Source organism: Macaca thibetana, chromosome 7 (assembly GCF_024542745.1).
Source record: "Macaca thibetana thibetana isolate TM-01 chromosome 7, ASM2454274v1, whole genome shotgun sequence".
In the NCBI taxonomy this organism is placed as follows: Eukaryota; Metazoa; Chordata; class Mammalia; order Primates; family Cercopithecidae; genus Macaca; species Macaca thibetana.
Window position 1 is genome coordinate 138,626,787 of NC_065584.1, and position 25,645 is coordinate 138,652,431.

Here is a 25,645-nt window from a genome sequence, read left to right on the forward strand (position 1 = left end):
AATAATTAGGGTTCAGGGCATACAGAAAGGTTCTGTGCTATTGTTGCAAGTCTTTTGCAAATCTAAAATTATTCTAAAATAAAAAGTTCATTTAATTAAAAAAATGAAAAAAACAGTCAATCAGAAATGCAGAGAGACTCAAACTCTCAAGGCAAATTGCAAGTACACTTATACAAAGCACATCATTGGTCATTTATATTTGTCCTTCATCTATTTGTATCACATTTATTTTAAACAGAAATTTGGAAAGAAAGATAGTATTGTCTCTCCCTCCTTTTTCTATATCATATATATTATGTAGAAAGACACATGCCCATGTGTGTATGTTTATCGACCCATATATTTACTACTATTTTGTATGGATTGCTATTTGTGTGTATATTTAACCACTTAATAAATTTTTACCTTGCTTTCGTAGTAAAAACTAGAATCTCAAAAAATTTGGCCTCAAAATGAGATAGGATATTTTTTCTTGTGAAGGAATAGATTCTAGAAATGTTTACCAATCTTTATTATCTAGAGCTTGCTATTTATTGTGCCTGCTATTTGCAGGTAAAAAATACATTAGAACTCTTTCCAGGGCTTATATAAACTCTGATGATTTATTTATCAAAAAGTGACATCTTTCTGCATTTGCAGTGTATTGAGAGTTAAGTTTAAGATGATAACTGTCTCTTTTGCTACTCTAAAATGCCTTTCTTTTTCTGAGATAAGAATGAAATAAACTAGTAGCTGTGTCTTTGTTTCTACTTAGACTTTTCTTCTTTTTGAGAGCAAGGAACTTAAAATGTTAGCCATTTTTAATATAAATTTTGGGCAAATTACCAAAGAGGTTATCCAAATATGCTTGCTACAATAATTTCAGGTGTGGGTTCATACAGTTATCTCGGGAATTCTGAGTCAATGGGAGTGTTACTAGCCTGAATGCTCTCCATGGTTGATAGTAGGCTTTGTTAGCTGCTCCAGACACAATGTCATGGATTAATTCTTCCTTTCTCCCCACAATTTCTACCACATTTTACTAATAAAATAGCGCAAACTTAGACATGTTTATGAATATATTTCTAAGAATGACAAAATTATTTTTTCCTCAAATATAAAAGGGATTTTACTTTGGTGAAACTTTGCAGACTTTAGTGAATATTTGTTGAAAGATACATGACAGAAATAATCAATAAGAGATATATTAAACATAGGCTCTAACTTCGAAAAGAATGTGTGGAACTTATGGAATAATGGCATATTATAGCTAATAGGGATCAAACATTGCCTGCATTGTGCTAACTGCTATTAGGTATTATCTACCATTTCTCACAAACATTTTCTAAGATAAGTGTTATTATCCCCTGTTATTTATAGATAACGTAACTGAGATTTATAGAAGTTAAGTAAGGCAGACATAGTAGTTCTCAACCCTGTCAGACCCAATGATTCATTTTTATGTAAAATAATTCATAATGACCCATTTTATGCTGAAACAAAGTAATGTATGACTTAACCTATATAGATATAATTTGAAAAATCAGTATAATGTTCCAACCTAAAATGAAGGAGAACTAAAAGTATTCTAATATGCATTTTAACGTGTAAGGGCTTGGCTACAACTACCCTAGAATACATAGTAGACACAGGCTTTCACAGTCGATAGAATTAACATGAATAGGACCATTTCAAATGCACACTGATACAAACACTATAAATACCATAGTTCAAACACTATAGTTCAAATGCTTTGTGTAGTTTTGACATGGGTGATGTAATTTTTCAAAATGGAAAACAAGCCTCGTTGAATTTCTTAACAGCAACAACAACAAAACCTTCTTTGATTAGTGAGTGACATGCTAGTTCCTTTCCAGGACATTTCAGTGTCTAGTAAACCATGCAAAAGACATGGTGTTTCTACCTAAAAGAATTACATCCTGAGCTAAGATAATTATCAATGGGTTAAGCAATTTCCTTAATGCCTGATGGGTCATTTTAAATCATGCACACTGTCCTGTACATAGTGGGGTGTCTAAATCTCTAGCCTGTTCCACTGAATGCCAGTAGAGTAGTGTCCTTGAATGTTTATGAAAACCAAAAATGTCCCAGAAATTAATAAAATGCTCTGTGTTGAAAACTCCTATGTTAAGTAGAAACAGTGGTGCTACAATTCGCATATAGGCCTGTCAGATTCAAATATTATTCTTGTATGTGCCGTATTATTTTGCCTTATAAGTTAATGAAAGAGACATTATACTGTTAGGAATTCTCAAATACTTTTTGCACCATGAACCTGTTGTGAAGTCTTGTGAAAACCATGGATGTCTTTTCAAAATGTACCTTTTCATATAAAAAATAAAATTCATAGAATTAAATCAATTATATTGAAACATAGTTTTAGTTTAATGATAGGTACAAATAATATTTTAAGGTTCATAACACTTATAATGTTATATGTCAGTATCTGTGGTTGTATTGATGACAAAAATGCTGTTGTAGTTTGTTGCCTGTATTCATAATTGAAAATATAAAGATGATCTCTTCCTCTCTCTCTATGTATATATTTTACACATATATATGTATAAAACATGTATTTTATGCATACATATGTATAATACATGTATATATATTTTATGCACACATATATGTATGCATAAAATACATGTTTTATACGTATATCTATATTAATTATAGATAATACAGATATAGATTATATAGAAAGATAGATATCTATATCTATCTATATAGATTATATAGATAATATATAATATGTATATTCTCTGTGTGTGTGTGTATATATATATATATAATATGTATTTTAATCCAAGTTCAAGAGTGCTCAGAACTCATCCATGAACCCTGAGATAAAGCCCCTGTGCTAGAGGAAATCATGTACAGGGTACACAGGGAACACACAGTTGATCACAACTAAATGGTTCAATAAGTTGTAGGAAAAGTGATATACTATACATCAGTTAACTTGCTGATTCCTAAAGATTGGTTGGTTAACAGGCAGAAAAGCCTAGGGAAGAATGTATACAAAAATCATAGTGTCAGAAAAGTCCGTAATATGTGTAGGCAATACTAAGTAGCTTGCTTCAACAAAAGAGGGTGGAGGAAACCTGGAAATTAACAATGGACTAGAATTTACAGTTTGTTCTTTAAATCAGAAGGATTTTACTCTAATTCTACTTGATTTAATAATATCTTATGTGCTTACTGGGATTTTTAGTTTTTCCAGTCCTTCAGAAAACTACTATTGTCATTTTGTAGTCTGTGAAGTCCACATTCTCAACTCCCATTGCAATAAAATTAGCTTTATTTTTATGGTGAAGAATTTTCCAAGCATGGATATTTTTATCAAGATAACTATTGTCAATAGGAAATATGGCATAAGTGAAAATATCACAAGCAAAGATTTCTGACCGATATTTGATTATATCTAAATCAGTTGAAGGAAATAGGATGGAATGGGATTTGATTTTCCCTTATTAACATTATTTAACTTTTCTTCAGTGTATTTGCATTATGTGCCTGCAACATCCCATGGATAGATGCAATGGGTTATCTCATTTATTATGTTGTATATTGTGCCTTTCTAGAATAGATAGAAAATAAAGTACTAACATCAGATGCAATTTAGAGCAGTTTTCAATGGTTGTTAACTTATCCACATTTATTTTCAGTGAGTGTCATAACTCCACAGATCGAATCAAAGTCAGAGTATGGGATGAAGATGATGATATTAAATCCAGAGTCAAGCAACATTTCAAAAAGGAGTCAGATGATTTTCTGGGACAAACAATTGTAGAAGTGAGGACCTTGAGTGGAGAAATGGATGTCTGGTACAACTTAGGTGATTATTTTTTTATCTACTTGAAAACAAGTTAAATAAAACCCCTAAATACCTGTGGCATGCATTATATTCCCATGTAAGTAAATATAACCAATGCCTTTCCAGGACATTCTGTTGGACTTTAGATGATTCATTTCATTGACAAGAAAAGGCTATTCTTTTTTCAACACTATTGAAAGACTTTGATAAATCTGAGGTGAAAAGAGAAAACCCTTTCCAAGAACTACCTAGATGTCTTTTAGAGAAAAATGTTATTGCATTCTTAATTTTTAATGCATGAAATACAGCTTCATAAACCTTTGCCAAATATGTGGGAAACAAATACTCTATTATTTAATGCTGTTTGACTTATTTCCTTCTTGTCCATTGATGGAATTTTGGCAATGAAGGAAAAATGTATTTTGAATTGCTTTCGAATGATAGTATAAAAGTAGGCTTTAGTTGACAAAGCCAAGTAAATATGGGAACTCATGCGGATTCTCATGATGAAGATATTGAGAAGGTGATTAGTTGGAATGCTTTAAAAAATTATTATGGAACCAGAAATTAAATAAGGTAAGTTTTGATTTAACTTTTACTGGAATAGAATAATAACACAGAATTTTCAATGGTGATTTAATAGTAGTAAAAATATATGAGGCACCTCAGTTTCTGCAAAGGCATGATCTGAAGATGTCTTAATCATATCCTATAAAGTGTTTTAATTAAACTTTTGAGGGCTGGCTGGATATGAGTTAAAGAGTTGACACATTCCGCAGGTTAAAAAGAATTACCACTTAGGATACCAACATATGTTAACAAATTAAAAAGTGCTTTTGACTTTAAAAAATAATCTGCATACTTTTAGTAATGAAATAATTGGCATACTAAAAGGAGAAGGTCACATAAAATTCATGAAACTCTAGATTACAGAATAATGCAACAAAAGAAAGATATTTAATTTATCTAAACACAGATGATTCAAGTTAAACTAAGAACTAATTATCAAAACTATTGTAAGAAATCTTCCTTAAAGAAGATTGGTACTCTTATGGATTGGAGTAGAATTTTTACCTCTCCTATAATGATCCAACGCCCAAATTAAATGACTTCATATATGAAAATAGAGATACTAACTGAGAGTAAATTTCAGGCCATTAACTCTGTGGAACATTCACTAATTATTTCTTTATGAAAGAGGTTTATCTTTATGTGGACTTTTTTTTTCTGTAATACGTTAACATTTTCTTGGGTTGAGGCAGTAAAGTTGTAAGTCAGAACAGAAATTTCTCCAATTTGTTCTTTTAACAAAACATATATGAGTGCCTAGCACAGTGGCTCACACCTGTAATCCCAACATTTTGGGAAGTCGAGAAGGGACGATTGCTTAAGGCCACGAGTCTGAGTTCAGACTGGACAACATAGGGAGACCCATCTCTACCAAAAATTTAAAAAATATTCTCCAAGCATGGTGCCATGTGCCTGTAGTCACAGCTACTCTGGAGGCTGAGGCAGGAGGATCACTTGAGCCCAGGACACTGAGGCTGCAGTGAACTAAAAGATTATGTCACTGCACCTCAGCCTGGGTGACAGAGTGAGACCTTGTATATAAATAAAAAAACAAAAAAGAAGAAGAAGAAGTAGAACCCAAAAAACCATGTACCAGTATATATTCAGGAACTTGCTGAGGAATTTGAATATGCTGCTATTAGTAGACCATTCAGCTCTTATGCTGAAACTGTCCTTCAGTCTATGAGATGAAAATATGATGAAACACAATATTGTAAGCCTGTACCTACTCACCCTCAGTACGTTTTTGTCCTCACTGCTGATGTTTAACCTTTGAGAGAGAGAGAAAAAGAGAGAGTGTGTACAGGTTTTACCTTTTTCAGCTTTGTGTAAAATCCCTGAATACCTTCTATCCAAACAAATAACCTGTTTCTATTCTTGATACAACCTTTCTCATCACTTAAAATTCATTCTACTACACAAAGGAAGTTTTGACCAAAAGCCTTGGGTGTCCACGTGGAGTCTGCTTCCCAAAGATACTTTAGGATGATAACAGTCAAAAATCAAAGAACCAACAAAATTCCCCTGGAGTTCTGGAAAGAGGTGTGTGACCAAAAAGACCCTAGGTCTTGCATTTCTCTTGGCCCCAGCAGAGAATTTTAATATTTGTTGAGAATCAACTCCCTCTCAGCCAGTAGGAAAATCACTTATGATCCTGGCACTTAGAAGGGAAGGATCTTTGTAACACAAATGACTATTAAAGAATAAAAGTGAAAAGTCATCAGACGTTCCATAAGAGGGACGCCATCTTCATAATTTAACTGTACCTTATATGGCTAAAGGTACAACTATGTTTAGAAAGAGGGCCAGTTTAAGTCCTCTGCACTGACTTTGTGTCACTTGCCTAAATCCTATTTTCATTTGTGAAATGAGTCAGATTGCCAGAAATGGGTCTTGAACTTAGGACCCCCCCGCTACAATCACAGCCTAGAAGTTTATGCCTTTATTTATCTCAGAGCTATTGATCAGTTCATACTGAACACATACATACATTTTATGGCTAAATTGACTATACATTGTTTCCATTCAAATAAACAGTCTAACACTTATAAGTTAGCCTAGGTTATAGACTGTCGGTCTTTATAAATCACTGACAATGAAAACTATTAGCAGCATTTTTTTATTAACCAGAACTTTGGCTCATCTTTTCAAGTACAGAAAGAAAAGAAACCAAGTAGTGACAGCTTTCAGACAAAATGATTTCCTATTTATACACCGTTTTTCTTAATTTTGATTGCCAAATAACTTATTTAATTTCATTGTATAAACTGATCAAGTACACAGAAATATATATGAGAATGGCAGGGTCTTCTGATTAGTTTTTTTTTTTAAATTTGGAATATCTATAAGACAGTTGACAATTACAATAACGTAATAGGCAAATATCTTAAATTGTATTTAGGGGAATCATGGTTACTTTTTTCTGTTTTTAAATAGAGATGGGGTCTCACTATGTTAGACAGGGTGAAGTGCCCTGGTGTGATCATAGCTTAGTATAACCTCAAACTCCTGAGTTCAAGACATCCTCTCCCTCAGCCTCTTAATTAGCTAAGACTGCAGGCAAGCACCAACACACCTGCCTAATGAAAAAAAAAGTGTAGAGACTAGATCTTGTTATGTTGCCTAGGTTGGTCTCAAACTCCTAGCATTAAGTGATACTCTCACCTTGGCTTCCCAAAACATTGAGATTATAGGCAAGAGCTACCACATGCGGTCTCATTATGGTTACTTAACAAGCAACTCTGACTCAGAAAAATAGTTTTTAGCTACTTAAGTCTTTTTTTTTTTTTAAGCTTTTGAGAGGTCATATGAGAAAAACATTATTGTCAGACATGACTGACAAATTGTTTTTTTGCTTTATCAGAGAAAAGGACAGATAAGTCAGCTGTATCTGGGGCCATACGATTGAAAATCAATGTGGAGATAAAAGGAGAAGAGAAGGTTGCTCCATATCATATTCAATATACCTGTTTACATGAGGTAAATAAATGGAATTTTACTAATACAAAATATAAGAAATACTCTTGATTATGGATTATGAAACAGAATATTTGGTTTTAAAAATCATTGAATTTGTAGAGTGGTTCCTGGAGTTCTGACTCTATACTACAGCAGGCGATATACTAAGATATCATAAATTCTATGTATTGTATTACCCCTGATGAACTTGTCATCTAATGAGAGTTTAGAACAAGCCTGTGAGGCAGGTGTGAATAGGCAGTAAGATGATAATGCATAAGTAGATACAAAAAAATTATCGTTCTTCCAAAGGGGAAGGAGAGTAATAAAAATATTGATTGAAGAAATGAGTCATGGCACATATTTTGGAAGCATTAAATATGCAGTAGTTTGGTAATGCAGGAGAGGATCAAATCATAACTGTGTTTGAGAACTCCAAGTTAGAGTTCAGACTTTATTGAAGATTTAATTAGGACTCTATTTATAACTAGAAACATAAAAATGTGGTGCTGTTTCAATGGCTTTTGGGAGCCAATGTCATAAACAGTTAATTTTTCTTCCTGTTTCTGAGTACAACAAACTGTTTCATACACACTGCACACTCCTCCATGTTAACTTCTCTTTCCACAAACATATGAGTATGGAGAGAATAAGATGTGGTTACTCACCCAAAAGGTAGGGCCTAGTTGGCTTAGAGAGAGGTAAGCACCATCCAACATCAATCAAAAGCACAGTTTCACCATTTCCCTTTTGTGTCTCAGTATAGAAGCACAGGTAAATCATCCTGAGATTCGATCGAATGTTTGTCACTGAGAGGTTAGTTAGAAGTGTCACTGGAGACTTTCTCTGAGGCAAATAATACTTGTCTCATATCAACAAATAGGGGAAGCTAAGGAATGTACTCTTCTTCATGTTTTTCAAAGTAACAAAGTACATTCCTCAGAAAAAGACAACTGAAAGGTAGCTTTACTTTTTTGCATATTATTTTTTCTAAATATATTCATGAAAATTTATGCATTTAAATATATCCCATTTTACTAAAAAATAAATGAGGAACAGTGTTCAAATTGTGTGAATATCACACAGTAATTAGGTATACGACCTAGGTTTATTTCATAATCACAGTTTTGTGGTCACTGATATCATTCCCTCACGAGAGACGGTTCATTTTTCAGACCAATAAAAAGAAATCCCTTGAAATGGCATGATGAAGAATTCCGACCTTAAAGTGTGTGTACAGTCAGAGAAATAGCAGTACACTTCACTTTACAGAGTCTTTTCTACTGGTCCAAGAACCAGAAAGAACTGAAATCTAAGAAAAAGTTCTTCAGTTTACCCTGGCTTCATCAAAGTAGCAGTTGCTAAGCTTAGAAGCAAAAAGGAATTGAGAGTAGTAATTTTATATCACTCCAAACTTCTTCAACATTCACTTTCAGCCTCATGTCATTGCCCTTACTCTTACCATTTTGCAGCCCAAACCCTTTAGTATCATTTACAGAGCTAAATTTTGCCTTAACATAGTCAAAATCACATTATTCATCCAGGGCACCATAATTTACTCACAATCCCTGAATGCAAAATATGCTCTATCATGTAGAAATGATTTCATGCAAAAACGCTTCCTTCTGCAAATGGTTTGGTATGTACAAATATTTGAATCATTGATTCCGTATAGACCCACCCCACTTTACTGCCTAAAGTACCTTAGGAAGGTATTTTATCACTTTGAACGTGAATATGGGTACATTCTTCGGCCTCATCTCCTATTTTTTGATGTAAGACAAGTATCATTTGCGTCAGGGACTCGCCAGTGACACCTCTAACTAACCTCTCAACTGCAGTGTAATAGAATCTAATTCTGAGAGTGGAACTCGGCGATGTGTGTTTTAATAAGCCTTCCAGGTGATTCTCTTTAAAGTTTGCGAACCAATGTCTTATTCGCTGAGGAAACTAAAGCCTTGACAAGGTTACAAAGCCTGTTACTGTCAAAGACCCATCCAGAGCTATTATGACATCTTGTCTTAAATATCAAACTGTGTCCTTTCTTCCCATATTTATATCAGTGCTTTTACCCAGGCAGAAATCAAAGCAGATTTTGCATAAAAGATGAATTGAGTTAGAATGAAAATTCGAGGTATTCCTATTGCTTGCAGATGCTGATGAAACATTAGAGGCAATGACAGTGCAAGTGCATTTTACTGAAAGTTTTAGTTAAATATTTCTGGCCTGTTCTGAGGAATCACTGAACAATTAAAAACCACTTGCTTTTAGAATCTGTTCCATTACTTGACTGAAGTGAAATCTAATGGTGGAGTGAAAATCCCAGAAGTCAAAGGGGATGAAGCCTGGAAGGTTTTCTTTGATGATGCTTCCCAGGAAATAGTTGATGAATTTGCTATGCGTTATGGAATTGAATCCATTTATCAAGCTATGACGTAAGTACTACAGAACATTTACGTGGTCAATTTCTCTATTAAAATATAAAGAAAGAAAGGAGCATTCATCTCACTTCTAATTCAAATGAAACTGATTAAAAAGAGAATTATATTTCACCGTGCATGTTTGATGCTGACTACTCACTCTTACAGCTGTAAAGTATTAATGACTTGGTAATTCATTACCACCATCCTCCAATCCTTGTTCTATTCTCCGAGTGTGGTTCCTTGACAAACAGTATCAACAGCACCTGGCAACTTAGCAATGCAAATTATCCACCCCATCCCAGACCTACTGAATCAGAAACTCTGAGGGTGGAATCCAGCAACCTATGGTTCAGCAAGTCTTCCAGGTAATTCTTATATACTTCAAAGTTTGAGAGTCAACGACTTACTCCATATCTGAGGTAACTAAAGTCCTGGTTTGTCCAAGGTCACAAAGCCTGTTAGTGAGAGAGACAGGTCCAGAGCTAGTAGGGTGTCTTGTTCCAAATATTAGAATATGTCTTTCCTTCTCATCTTTATAGCAGTACTGCTAATTCAGTAAAACAAAGATTTATTTAGCACTCATAGAACCCAAACCGTATAAAAAATGTGATGCTACAGAAATGACTTATTATAATTTCAATGAGGATTCAGAACTGAATTTCAGTAAGGGTTTAGTAATGAACAGAAGTATTCGTTACTTCCCCATAATTTACTTTTTGAGACTTGGTCTAAGTTTATAAGTGCAAGTGGTTCAGATATATACCAGGTGTAATATGCAAATTATTTATATGCATATATTAGATGACTTTTTTCATATTAACAACAAGATCTCATTTTCATGTGAACTGAATAGATACTGGCCCAGATAATCAGTCAATTTCAATCATTTTAATGATGAATGAAGACTGATCCAAAATCAGTGTTCCTTTCCTTTCTTTTTTTTTTAATATACTATAAGTTCTGGGGTACATGTGCAGAATGTGCACGTTTGTTACATAGGTATACATGTGCCATGGTGGTTTGCTGCACCCATCAACCCGTCATCTACATTAGGTATTTCTCCTAATGCTATCCCTCCCTTATCCCCCCACCCCCCGACAGGCCCCAGTGTGTGATATTCCCCTCCGTGTGTCCATGTGTTCTCATTGTTCAACTCTCACTTTTGAGTGAGAACATGCAGTGTTTGGTTTTCTGTTCTTGTGTTAGTTTGCTGAGAATGATGGTTTCCAGCTTCATCCATGTCCGTGCAAAGGATATCAACTCATCATTTTTTATGGCTGCATAGTATTCCATGGTGTATATGTGCCATGTTTTCTTTATCCAGTTTATCATTGATGGACATTTGGGTTTGTTCCAAGTCTTTGCTATTGTGAACAGTATTGCAATAAACATATGTGTGCATGAGTCTTTATAGTAGAATGATTTATAATCCTTTGGGTATATACCTAGTAATGGGATTGCTGGGTCAAATGGTATTTCTAGTTCTAGATCCTTGAGGAATCGCCACACTGTCTTCCACAATGGTTGAACGAATTTACACTCTCACCAACAGTGTAATAGCATTCCTATTTATCCATATCTTCTCCAGCATCAGTTGTTTCCTGACTTTTTAATGATCACCATTCTAACTGGCATGTGATGGTATCTCACTATGGTTTTTATTTGCATTTCTCCAATGACCAGTGATGATGAGCTTTTTTTCTTATGTTTCTTGGCTGCATAAATGTCTTCTTTTGAGAATGGTCTGTTCATATCCTTTGCCCACTTTGTAATGGGGCTGTTTTTTTCTTGCAAATTTGTTGAAGATATTTGTAGATTCTGGTTATCAGTCCTCTGTCAAATGGATAGATTGCAAAACTTTTTTCCCATTCTGTAGGTTGCCTGTTCATTCTAATGATAGTTTCCTTTGCTATGCAGAAACTCTTTAGTTTAATTAGATCCCATTTGTCAATTTTGGCTTTGTTGCCATTGCTTTTGGTGTTTTAGTCATGAAGGTTTTTGCCCATACCTATGTCCTGAATGGAATTGTCTAGGTTTTCTTCTAGGGTTTTTATGCTTTTAGGTTTAACGTTTAAGTTTTTGTCCATCTTGAGTTAGTTTTTGTATAAGGTATAAGGAAGGGGTCAGTTTCTGTTTTCTGCATATGGGTAGCCAGTTTTCCCAACACCATTTATTAAATAGGGAATCCTTTTCCCATTGCTTGTTCGTGTCTGGTTTGTCAAAGATCAGATGGTTGTAGATGTGTGGTATTATTTCTGAGGTCTCTGTTCTGTTCCATTGGTCTATATATCTGTTTTGGTACCAGTACCATGCTGTTTGGGTTACCGAAGTCAGGTAATGTGATGTCTCCAGCTTTGTTCTTTTTGCTTAGGATTGTTTTGGCTGTGCTGACTCTTTTATTTTTCCATGTGAAATTTAAAGTAGTTTTTTTCTAATTCTGTGAAGAAAGTCAGTGGTAGCTTGATGGGGCATACTTCCCAAAGTAATTGATAGATTCAGTGCTATCAGTGTTTCTTTTCAAAGTCTGCTCTTCATAGCCCTTAATCTCTAATCATATTTCTAGAACAACATAATGTAAGCATGAATGATAATTACTGATAGAGAAATTGTGCATGCTTTTCCAGTACACAGCATGTCCTTATGCTAAATAATAAAGATATATAGATTCTTAGACATGAAAAGAAAGAAACCTTAGAGATCTCCCGATTGAACCTCCCTCTCAAATCTGGAAATTTTGTGATTGGTTCCCTGACTGATGGTTACCATCCCTTTGTTTGTCCACATCCAGTAACAGGGAGCTCACTACTTTGGAGGGAGCTTGTTTTATAATTGATCAACCATAAGGGAGTCCATGACTTTGACATCTGTTCCATCCTATGCCAAAGGCTATGATTCAGAACACCTAGTATAAAGTCACAGCACAATTAAAATGCAACTATGATGAACAGTCTAAGGGAAATGAATTGTTCTGCCTAAAGAAAGGTAGGTTAAAAAATCAAAAGAACATGCTGCTGGATAGAATCCCATTAAAAGAAAAGATTAGGTTAAATTTATTCCAAAATATCTCTGGGAGCTGATGTTAGATTCGTTCATTTCCATCTTTTCTGTGTTCTAAGAAACATAGTCATGTGAATACAGAAAAATGCTAAGTATGTATCACGTAGATGGTTGAAAAGAGGAGAATTAGCACTTCCTTATTTTATTACATTGTATAATGTGGTAAATCTTGCCTCTCAATCTAAGTAAAAGATAAGTATTTTTCAAAAATATTTTCGATATTTATTTGCAAGTGACCTGCAGGTAAATTGTGTCTTATTGTATTTACAATACTCAAGAAAGGCAAAAACTTCTGTTCACACTAGACAACTGTCTAAAAGCAGGGGTTGGCATTTTTTTTTTTTTTCTGTAAAGGGCCAGATAGTAAATATTTTGTAGTTGTACCAGTCTCTGTTACACTGCTTAGTGCAAAGCAGTCATAGATATGAAGTAAATAAATGGAAATGGCTGTGTGCTGATAAAACTTTATTTTAAAAAACAGAAACTCAGGATTTGGTCAGGGTTTGGCATGAGGGCCTGAGGGTCATAGATTCACTGGTCTAAGGAGTGAAAACAAGGCAGATAGAAATAAAGAAAAAGAATGCCTTAGGTTTTGTGATTCATTGACAATTAAACTTCAGTGACAATAATGTGGTAGATTATGTGTACTTTTGGTTATACATTTGATTTAAAAACATTTTTATGTATCACATGTTTCTTTTAGCCCTAAATACTTACCGTGACAACCCTAATGTTTTTCCCAGCTTAGCAAAACTTTAGATAGGCTTCTTTCTACCTCTATTGCCCTGAGGTCCATCTCCTCCCAGCTGTTGCAGATTCCAAATGACCTAAACCCACAGGCCCCTGACCTCCTTTCCCTTAGAGCGTTTACTTTAGAAAACTTACAGTTGTAAATTCTTTCTCTGTTCCTTTGAGAATTAAAAAACAAAAATTAAAAAAAAAAAACCCTTGCCTGATCTTGTCCCTGTTGCAGTAACCTTAATAAAAATTCCCTTGTCTAATTAACTTTGGTGCAATTTTTGCTTTGTCAGTACAAAATTTTCCATTACTTTGCCAGAAGAAAAAAATTCTGTTGACAATCTGATTAATCCTAAGGAAATTACTAACAACATAGATACAATCTCTGTTGTACCAATAAAGATTTTATGAATACCAATATTATTTATTGGTATTCATTAGTTATTAGAAATTACTGTTTTTATACAAAAATATACATGTACTCATTTTATCTTAATCTGTTAATATAATTGTAATCTGTAATTATATTCAGGAAAGATAATAGAATGGAACAGCATAGGAGTACACTTGAATTCTATTCCAGGACTTACAAATTGAAATTTTGAAGAGAGGAATCATATCTTTCATCACTGTTTTACAAGAAGTTCCCTTGTTGCATGATAGAAACTCAATACATATTTGCAATTGAGTGAATCAGAGGCAGAAGTTGTTTATCAGAATTCCATTTATTTTTGCCTTCTCCTAGTGTGTTTCTAGATGCCAGAGTTTTTCAGTTGCCAAAAACAAAGTGAAAATGAAAAGTTTAATTGAGCTGATAGAGGGTTCTATGTCACCATTTATGTTGTAATAAGGGTGAGAGCACACTACATTTATTGATCATTTTTAAAAATTTGAGGAAGTTTCAGAGTACTGACTTTTTTTTTCAATCAGGAGTTGAAATACAGCTTTCAGAGATAGTTTCCACCATATTTTTAAAATGATCCTTTTGCAATTGAACTGTAACTTGAGCCCTAAGCTATTGCTGGTCAAGGACTAACTCAACTGAAAAAAAAAAAAAAAAAAAAAAACTGTTTATAAATACATCTATCTTCTAATTTAAACCGGTTGACTAATGAATCCGTATTTTTCTGTTGTTCTGAAACCTTGTGTCAAGGAACAACAACAATAAAAGTAACCGGAAAGCCATCCAACCAACTAATGAAAGAACAACAAAACCTAGAACGCAACATTTGAAGCCTGTCTCAGAATTAGTTCCTCTTAATTCTTAAAAAAAACAAAATTGGAAAACTCAGCTACAAGGAAGAAATGGTGCTTGTCTGTGTAGTAAGGATACTTACCAGTTTTGAAAAAGACAAAACTCCTTAAATCTGTGGATTTTCCTAGACACCATTTGATCAAAAACAGAAATCAAATTGTACTTTCTTTTGATATTTAAATACTCTTTAGGGTTAGCCAGATCCCCAGGTAACTTCATAATCTTCCTCTTTTATTAGAGATTTCTTGGTTTCTTTTGAGCACATTCCCATTTCTTTGAAGATGGATTTGGAGAAGAAGTAAATAAGGGGAAGTATGTTTTAAGTCATAGTCTGGTAGTACACTATTGAATTTTTCTCCTGTGAATTTCTCATCAGACAAAAGAGTCTGAAACTATTTTGCTGGTAAACCTAAGCATTAGGACTGAACGTCCCAGTGCTCCAGGTTACCGCCAGCTTACTATAAAGCACTCCTCTTTCCACATAATATTTTCTGTGGGGGTACCATTTATTAGCCCTACCCATTACATAAAAATGACCCTTTGTTCTGGAGCCTGCATCAGTAGGAGAGGGATTGCAATTTTCCTGTTTGGACAGGTGATTGATTAAGGACCTGAAGAATTTGTTCCCACATGGCAAATGCAACCATCCATCTAAACTAGTTTTCTAACTAATGACAGTAAGAATGAGAGGCTGTTCCCCTTCTCTAAGGAACACACCATTCCACATATTTTGCATCATGGGGTGAGGCATAGAACTTGTTTCCATCATCAATATTTTGGGAGTTCTTGATGCTTTTCATCAACTGATGCTTCTCATCAATATATGCATTATATATGTTCCTAATAGTGTTTTGAAAGACTAATTGTTCACAGCTGAACACATCTGGGGAATTTTATATCGGTCATTAAGGATTAAACCATCCTCTGGAGATTATTTCTGTCAAGAAAATACATTTTCTTGAGTGTTTAATTAGTCATTTATTGTAACATGAAGGCTAAGATATCTCACAAAGTCTGAGATTCTGTTAGGCTATGGTTATGCCTCTACAGTACCAAAGGAGAGGAAAGCATTAGGTCAGTGTTTTTTACCTTGATGTGCTTAACAAACAACCTGGACCCTGACATTGGCCATCTTTATCTAATTTGTATTTAAATCAGAACTGTTTGGATACAGATTACTTTAAAGTCACCAGTCTGTTTTAACTGCTTGAGCCAAGAGTCTACTTGTAAAAAAAGAGTGCTACTTAACGGCGTCTTTCATTCATTTAAGAAATATTTACTCAGTGCCTATCATGTGCCAGAAATGTTTCTATGGTTACAGCAGTAAGCAAAAAGTCAGTCTAGTTTCCCATGAGCCTCACATTCCAGAAGACGAAATTAATTTATTCAATAGACATTTTCTGAGTATGTAAGTATAAGGACTTACATAGAATGTCTTAGTCTGTGAGGCTGCTATAAAAAAATACCATAAATTGAGTGGCTGATAAACAACAGAAATTTATTTCTTACAGCCCTGGATGCTAGAAGGTCCAAAATTAAGGTGCCATCAGGTTTGGTGTCCGATGAGGGCCATTTCCTGGTTCATCGATGGCTATCTTTTCACTGTGTGCAAGCTTCACATGGCCAAAGGGATGAATGCTCTCTGGGGCCTCTTTCATAAGACAACTAAAATCCCATTCATGAGGGGCTCCCCACTCATGACATAATCACCTCTCAACAGCCTCACCTTGTAATACTACAACCTTGAGTCATAGGTTTCAACAGATGAGTTTTTCATGAACACAACTGTTCAGACCACAGCACAAGGCAATGGGGAAATAGCAGTAAAAGATAGCTCTTGCCTCTAGTAAGTTCCTGATTTAGGGGGAAGAGAATGAAAAAATTAAATAATAACAAACAGGGGGTCTGGAAGGGCCTAGGTATAGAGGAAGCAAATCCAAGCACAGATGAGAAGTGTCAGAGAAAGCTGATGGGCAGCCTGAGGGTCCCACCCTTACTTGTCCTTCAACTTCTGTCTTCCTCTAAAATCTGTGCCTTTTATTTATTTTCCAATCACACACCATTGCCCTTGTACTCAAAATCTCCATAATTGCATTCTAGCAACCCATAGCATCTTTGAGAAGCTATGATGTTTTTGGTCAAAGGAGAAGTGACATTTAAGTGTTTGGGTCAGCTTTGCGACAAGAATGAATAAAATTCTAACTTATCATTGATAAGTTAGAATGCTGAGCTGGATTTGGGGGAGCAAATGTGATGAACGTTGTTTTAGTGTATTTGTAACATCAGAAATGCAGATGGTCTTCCCTTTCATTTTGCATAGTATCTCTGAAATTGCTTCTAACAATCTAAGAATCATAATCTCCTTTCGGTACATCTTTCCAATCACCTTCCTCTTCTGTTCATTGATTATTTTTAAACTTTAGATGAAAGGCATTTCTATTCTTTGAAAACCACAAGTTCAGTATGATTTTGGACACCTGTCCCTGAACTGGCATGTGAGCTAGAGGATTGTTTTATTTTTTTGTTCAACAATAGCAAGTAACATTAATCCAGATGTGCTATTTGAAATATATATTAGGCCAATAATATTTTGACAATTCATGGTTAATAACTTTGTAGCAGTTGCTTTAGCCAAAAACATGCCAGTAACTACCTCATTATTCACTTTTTAATTTTGTTTAATTGATTGATAAAATTTTATGTATTTATTATATACAACATGTTTTGAAGCATATATACATTGTAAAATGATTAAGTCTAGCTAATTAACATATACATTACATTACATAGTTATTTTTGTCATGGGTATACTTCCAAGCTGTTAGCATTTTTCAAGAATACAATGCACTATTATTAACTATCGTCACCGTGCTGTACAATAGACACTTTGAACTTATACCTCCTATCCAACTGAAAATTTTTATACTTTGACAAACATCTCCTAACACTCACCCCGCTAGTCAACTCCAGCTTCTGGTAACTACCATTTTATTCTCTAATTCAATGAGTTCCTCTTTTTTTTTTTTTTTTTTTAATATTCCACATATGAGTGAGATGTTCATATGGTATTTGTCTTTCTGTGCCTGGCTTATTTCATTTAACATAATGTTCTCCATTTTTATCCATGTTGTTGCAAATGACAAAATTTCCTTCATTTTTATGGCTGAATACTATTCCACTGTATATATATACATTTTCTTTATCCATTTATCTGGCAGTGGACACTTAGGTTGATTCCATATCTTGGCTATTGTGAGTAATGCTGCAATAAACATGGGTGTGCGGATATTTCTTGACATACTGATTTATTTTCTTTGGCTATAAGCCCAGTAGTGGAAATAATATATTGTATAATTGTTCTATTTTTAACTTTTTGAGGAAGCTTCTTACTGTTTTTCATAATTACTGTAATAATTTACATTACCATAAACAGTGTATGAGATTCTCTTTGCTCCACCTCCTTGCCAAGGCTTGTTATCTTTTACCTTTTTTGGTAAAAGCCATTCTAATAGGAGTGAGGTGATTGCTCATTGTGGTTTTAATTTGCATTTCTCTGATGATTAGTGATGTTAAATATTTTTCATGTACTATTGGCCATTTGTATGTCTTCTTTGGGGAAATGTCTATTCAGATCCTTTGCCCAATTTTTAATCATGTTCTTTTTCTTGCTGTTTAATTATTTGAGTTCCTTTTATATTTTTGATATTAACCCTTTATTAAATGTATAGTTGGCAAATTTTTTTCTCCCACATTGTAGGGTGGCTCCTCACTTTGTTGACTGTTTCCTTTGCTGTGAAGAACCTTTTTAGGTTAATGCAGTCCCATTGTCTATTTTTGCTTTTGTTGCCTGTGCTTTTGTGGTTATAGTTAATAACTCATTACAGAGACCAATGTCACGCAGTTTTTCCTCTATGTTTTCTTCTAGTAGTTTTATAGTTTTGGGTCTTACATTCAAGTCCTCAATCAATTTTGAGTTGATATTTTATATGGTGTGAGATAAGGGTGGGTCAAATTGTATTCTTCTGCAGGTAGACATCCAGTTTTTTCAACATCATTTATTAAAGAGATTATCCTTTTCTCATTGTGTGCACTTGGCATTCTCGTTGAAAATCATTTGTCAGTAAATGTGTGGATTTATTTCTGGGCTCTCTACTCTGTTCCTTTAATCTATGTGTCTATTTTTATGTCAGTGCCATGTTTCATTATTTGCAATAAGTATCATCATTTTAGAGTTTATTACTCGAACTTTTCCCATGGAACTAAAATTCCATTTGTTGAATTCTTCTGACACTAACACCATTTACTTGCAAAAGTAAAGTCAATTATTTTAATGTTAATAATCCATTGTTTTTAATCATGTCTCTAAGGGAGAATATTAAACATTTCCAGAGACTGCAACAGTACATTTTTACCTTTTTTTTTTTTGAAGATATATTCTCTGGTTTTTGAAGAGGTGGTTTGCAGCACTTCTGAGTCAGTCATTTTTAATTACTGGTTGTACTTTTAATCCTATTTCCACCCTGAGAATAATTTAAGTAGTATTAGAACTGTAGCTGATGAAAGTAAATGATTTTCAATGGATATAGTTAGAAGCAAGAAAAAGTTTGCTTTGGCTGTAACTACACATAAAGAGAGAACCCGCACAAACTCGGAGGCGGACATCTTGCCAAACTGAACATCCTGTAGAAGCCCATTAGCTGAAAGCTCTGCAAAGAGCAAAGATTGCCTCAGGCTGACTTCTGTGTCCAGTGCTTTCTTGTTATTTTTCCTAACCCCTGGCTGCAATAGCATCAAATGTTGATGGTGGAGAGAAGTGATGAATGTAGTTGGACACAGCCAACATGTTATTTATATTCAGAAAGGCATAGCATGTTTGAGCATGTAAGGATTGGATCTTCTAAAAATCCTTTCATTTTGCAGGTGGAAAAACTGAATCTAGAAGTGATGAAGTTACTTTTTAAGGTCACAGTAGAGGGCTAGGTTTAGCATGAAGCATCTTTATGCCTTGGTACTTTTAACTCTAAATTGGCCACCCAGATTCCTTCCACCCCTCCGCGTACTATATGGATACACACACACACACACACACACACACACACACACACACACACACTTTGCTGACCATTTCTTCAAGGTTTCAAAGGAACGTAGCCACTAATACTGATTCATATTTTTCCTTTTTTAAGAATTGTTTATTTTTCTTTTTTCCTTCAACCATCCAAGAAATGTGTACTTTGATGTATACTACTACCATCTTTATCATATCTGTTGCCTAATCATTTACTATTTAGAGTCATGAAAAGGCAAGTTCAACATAGACTATTGTTTTGGTACTAGGAACTACCTTCTTTAATTTAGCATGCTTTTAATCACAGTTTCTAGAAAAAGATAGGTATTTTTACCAAACTGGGAAAAAAATTATACTCATTGGAATGACCTGATAATTCTGTTGCTCAGTTTCAGTATTTTATTTTGTGAAATCAGTATCAAATGACTAAGTTTTTAATCTTGGCTCTCAACTGTTTGTTTAATTCCCAAGTCACTAGTTATTTCCAACAAGATCATTTTAATATAAGTTCTAAGAGGTGGCAACAACTCCTAGGTATTGTATCTTTAAACTTTAGGTGTATTAAAAAGTGTTTAATTTAACTATGACTAAATTTATGAGTCATATTTAAATTTTTGACATATTTATATTTCCTTTCAATCAAACAACAAAAGTTTTGCTGATTAATTAGCTTATAAGAAAAACTATGGTAATGCTAATTTGTTATTGAAATTGGTAATAAAATATCTAGTGGAAAGAAAAGTAGCATTAAGTGAAATGCTGGGTTTTTCTTTTCTTTTTTTTTTTTAATTTATTTATTATTATTATACTTTAAGTTGTAGGGTACATGTGCATAACGTGCAGGTTTGTTACATAGGTATACTTGTGCCATGTTGGTGTGCTGCACCCATCAACTCATCATTTACATCAGGTATAACTCCCAATGCAATCCCTCCCCCCTCCCCCCTACCCCCCCTCCCCCCCCCCCCCCCCCTCCCCCCTCCCCATGATAGGCCCCGGTGTGTGATGTTCCCCTTCCTGAGTCCAAGTGATCTCATTTTTCAGTTCCCACCTATGAGTGAGAACATGCGGTGTTTGGTTTTCTGTTCTTGTGATAATTTGCTAAGAATGATGGTTTCCAGCTGCATCCATGTCCCTACAAAGGACACAAACTCATCCTTTTTGATGGCTGCATAGTATTCCATGGTGTATATGTGCCACATTTTCTTAATCCAATCTGTCACTGATGGACATTTGGGTTGATTCCAAGTCTTTGCTATTGTGAATAGTGCTGCAATAAACATACGTGTGAATGTGTCTTTATAGCAGCATAATTTATAATCCTTTGGGTATATACCCAGTAATGGGATGGCTGGGTCATATGGTACATCTAGTTCTAGATCCTTAAGGAATCGCCATACTGTTTTCCATAATGGTTGAACTAGTTTACAGTCCCACCAACAGTGTAAAAGTGTTCCTATTTCTCCACATCCTCTCCAGCATCTGTTGTTTCCTGACTTTTTAATGATCGCCATTCTAACTGGTGTGAGATGGTATCTCATTGTGGTTTTGATTTGCATTTCTCTGATGGCCAGTGATGATGAGCATTTTTTCATGTGTCTGTTGGCTGTATGAATGTCTTCTTTTGAGAAATGTCTGTTCATATCCTTTGCCCACTTTTTGATGGGGTTGTTTGTTTTTTTCTTGTAAATTTGTTTGAGTTCTTTGTAGGTTCTGGATATTAGCCCTTTGTCAGATGAGTAGATTGCAAAAATTTTCTCCTATTCTGTAGGTTGCCTGTTCACTCTGATGGTAGTTTCTTTTGCTGTACAGAAGCTCTTTAGTTTAATGAGATCCCATTTGTCAATTTTGGCTTTTGCTGCCGTTGCTTTTGGTGTTTTAGACATGAAGTCTTTGCCCATGCCTGTGTCCTGAATGGTACTACCTAGGTTTTCCTCTAGGATTTTTATGGTATTAGGTCTAACATTTAAGTCTCTAATCCATCTTGAATTAATTTTTGTATAAGGAGTAAGGAAAGGATCCAGTTTCAGCTTTCTACTTATGGCTAGCCAATTTTCCCAGCACCATTTATTAAATAGGGAATCCTTTCCCCATTTCTTGTTTCTCTCAGGTTTGTCAAAGATCAGATGGCTGTAGATGTGTGGTATTATTTCTGAGGACTCTGTTCTGTTCCATTGGTCTATATCTCTGTTTTGGTACCAGTACCATGCTGTTTTGGTTACTGTAGCCTTGTAGTATAGTTTGAAGTCAGGTAGCGTGATGCCTCCAGCTTTGTTCTTTTGACTTAGGATTGTCTTGGAGATGCAGGCTCTTTTTTGGTTCCATATGAACTTTAAAGCAGTTTTTTCCAATTCTGTGAAGAAACTCATTGGTAGCTTGATGGGGATGGCATTGAATCTATAAATTACCTTGGGCAGTATGGCCATTTTCACAATATTGATTCTTCCTATCCATGAGCATGGTATGTTCTTCCATTTGTTTGTGTCCTCTCTGATTTCACTGAGCAGTGGTTTGTAGTTCTCCTTGAAGAGGTCCTTTACATCCCTTGTAAGTTGGATTCCTAGGTATTTTATTCTATTTGAAGCAATTGTGAATGGAAGTTCATTCCTGATTTGGCTCTCTGTTTGTCTGCTACTGGTGTATAAGAATGCTTGTGATTTTTGCACATTAATTTTGTATCCTGAGACTTTGCTGAAGTTGCTTATCAGCTTAAGGAGATTTTGGGCTGAGACAATGGGGTTTTCTAAATATACAATCATGTCATCTGCAAACAGGGACAATTTGACTTCTTCTTTTCCTAACTGAATACCCTTGATTTCTTTCTCTTGCCTGATTGCCCTAGCCAGTACTTCCAACACTATGTTGAATAGGAGTGGTGAGAGAGGGCATCCCTGTCTTGTGCCAGTTTTCAAAGGGAATTTTTCCAGTTTTTGCCCATTCAGTATGATATTGGCTGTGGGTTTGTCATAAATAGCTCTTATTATTTTGAGGTACGTTCCATCAATACCGAATTTATTGAGCGTTTTTAGCATGAAGGGCTGTTGAATTTTGTCAAAAGCCTTTTCTGCATCTATTGAGATAATCATGTGGTTCTTGTCTTTGGTTCTGTTTATATGCTGGATTATGTTTATTGATTTGCGAATGTTGAACCAGCCTTGCATCCCAGGGATGAAGCCCACTTGATCATGGTGGATAAGCTTTTTGATGTGTTGCTGAATCCGGTTTGCCAGTATTTTATTGAGGATTTTTGCATCGATGTTCATCAGGGATATTGGTCTAAAATTCTCTTTTTTTGTTGTGTCTCTGCCAGGCTTTGGTATCAGGATGATGTTGGCCTCAGAAAATGAGTTAGGGAGGATTCCCTCTTTTTCTATTGATTGGAATAGTTTCAGAAGGAATGGTACCAACTCCTCCTTGTACCTCTGGTAGAATTCAGCTGTGAATCCATCTGGTCCTGGACTTTTTTTGGTTGGTAGGCTATTAATTATTGCCTCAATTTCAGAGCCTGCTATTGGTCTATTCAGGGATTCAACTTCTTCCTGGTTTAGTCTTGGAAGAGTGTAAGTGTCCAGGAAATTATCCATTTCTTCTAGATTTTCCAGTTTATTTGCGTAGAGGTGTTTATAGTATTCTCTGATGGTAGTTTGTATTTCTGTGGGGTCGGTGGTGATATCCCCTTTATCATTTTTAATTGCGTCGATTTGATTCTTCTCTCTTTTCTTCTTTATTAGTCTTGCTAGTGGTCTGTCAATTTTGCTGATCTTTTCAAAAAACCAACTCCTGGATTCATTTATTTTTTGGAGAGTTTTTTGTGTCTCTATCTCCTTCAGTTCTGCTCTGATCTTAGTTATTTCTTGCCTTCTGCTAGCTTTCGAATGTGTTTGCTCTTGCTTCTCTTGTTCTTTTAATTGCGATGTTAGAGTGTCAATTTTAGATCTTTCCTGCTTTCTCTTGTGGGCATTTAGTGCTATAAATTTCCCTCTACACACTGCTTTAAATGTGTCCCAGAGATTCTGATATGTTGTATCTTTGTTCTCATTGGTCAAAGAACATCTTTATTTCTGCCTTCATTTCGTTATGTACCCAGTAGTCATTCAGGCGCAGGTTGTTCAGTTTCCATTTAGTTGAGCGGTTTTGATTGAGTTTCTTAGTCCTGAGTTCTAGTTTGATTGCACTGTGGTCTGAGAGACAGTTTGTTATAATTTCTGTTCTTGAACATTTGCTGAGGAGTGCTTTACTTCCAATTACGTGGTCGATTTTGGAGTAAGTACGATGTGGTGCTGAGAAGAATGTATATTCTGTTGATTTGGGGTGGAGAGTTCTATAGATGTCTATTAGGTCTGCTTGCTGCAGAGATGAGTTCAATTCCTGGATATCCTTGTTAACTTTCTGTCTCGTTGATCTGTCTAATGTTGACAGTGGAGTGTTGAAGTCTCCCATTATTATTGTATGGGAGTCTAAGTCTCTTTGTAAGTCTCTATGGACTAGCTTTATGAATCTGGGTGCTCCTGTATTGGGTGCATAGATATTTAGGATAGTTAGCTCTTCCTGTTGAATTGATCCCTTTACCATTATGTAATGGCCTTCTTTGTCTCTTTTGATCTTTGATTGTTTAAAGTCTGTTTTATCAGAGACTAGTATTGCAACTCCCGCTTTTTTTTGTTCTCCATTTGCTTGGTAAATCTTCCTCCATCCCTTTATTTTGAGCCTATGTATGTCTCTGCATGTGAGATGGGTCTCCTGAATACAGCAGACTGATGGGTCTGGACTCTTTATCCAGTTTGCCAGTCTGTGTCTTTTAATTGGAGCATTTAGTCCATTTACATTTAAGGTTAAGATTGTTATGTGTGAACTTGATCCTGCCATTATGATATTAACTGGTTATTTTGCTTGTTAGTTGATGCAGTTTCTTCCTAGCCTCGATGGTCTTTACATTTTGGCATGTTTTTGCAATGGCTGGTACCGGTTGTTCCTTTCCATGGTTAGTGCTTCCTTCAGGGTCTCTTGTAAGGCAGGCCTAGTGGTGACAAAATCTCTAAGCATTTGCTTATCTGTAAAGGTTTTTATTTCTCCTTCACTTATGAAACTTAGTTTGGCTGGATATGAAATTCTGGTTTGAAAATTCTTTTCTTTAAGAATGTTGAATATTGGCCCCCACTCTCTTCTGGCTTGGAGAGTTTCTGCCGAGAGATCTGCTGTTAGTCTGATGGGCTTCCCTTTGTGGGTAACCCAACCTTTCTCTCTGGCTGCCCTTAAGATTTTTTCCTTCATTTCAACTTTGGTGAATCTGGCAATTATGTGTCTTGGAGTTGCTCTTCTCGAGGAGTATCTTTGTGGCGTTCTCTGTATTTCCTGGATTTGAATGTTGGCCTGCCCTACTAGGTTGGGGAAGTTCTCCTGGATGATATCCTGAAGAGTGTTTTCCAACTTGGTTCCATTTTCCCCCTCACTTTCAGGCACCCCAATCAGACGTAGATTTGGTCTTTTTACATAATCCCATACTTCTTGCAGGCTTTGTTCATTTCTTTTTCTTCTTTTTTCTTTTGGTTTCTCTTCTCGCTTCATTTCATTCATTTGATCCTCAATCGCAGATACTCTTTCTTCCAGTTGATCGAGTTGGTTACTGAAGCTTGTGCATTTGTCACGTATTTCTCGTGTCATGATTTTCATCTCTTTCATTTCGTTTATGACCTTCTCTGCATTAATTACTCTAGCCATCAATTCTTCCACTTTTTTTTCAAGATTTTTAGTTTCTTTGC

General features: G+C 35.2%; 1 protein-coding gene across 3 annotated transcripts in view; it reads left to right on the forward strand.

Annotated features, from left to right (window-relative positions):
* Positions 1-25,645, forward strand: part of UNC13C (unc-13 homolog C) — a 753,954-nt gene that overhangs the window by 405,018 nt on the left and 323,291 nt on the right. For all 3 annotated transcript variants that reach the window (XM_050799780.1, XM_050799781.1, XM_050799779.1), the window contains 3 exons: positions 3,669-3,838; positions 7,251-7,366; positions 9,617-9,780. In XM_050799780.1, the coding sequence (XP_050655737.1) occupies positions 3,669-3,838; positions 7,251-7,366; positions 9,617-9,780 (450 nt within the window). The remainder of the gene's footprint in view (positions 1-3,668; positions 3,839-7,250; positions 7,367-9,616; positions 9,781-25,645) is intronic.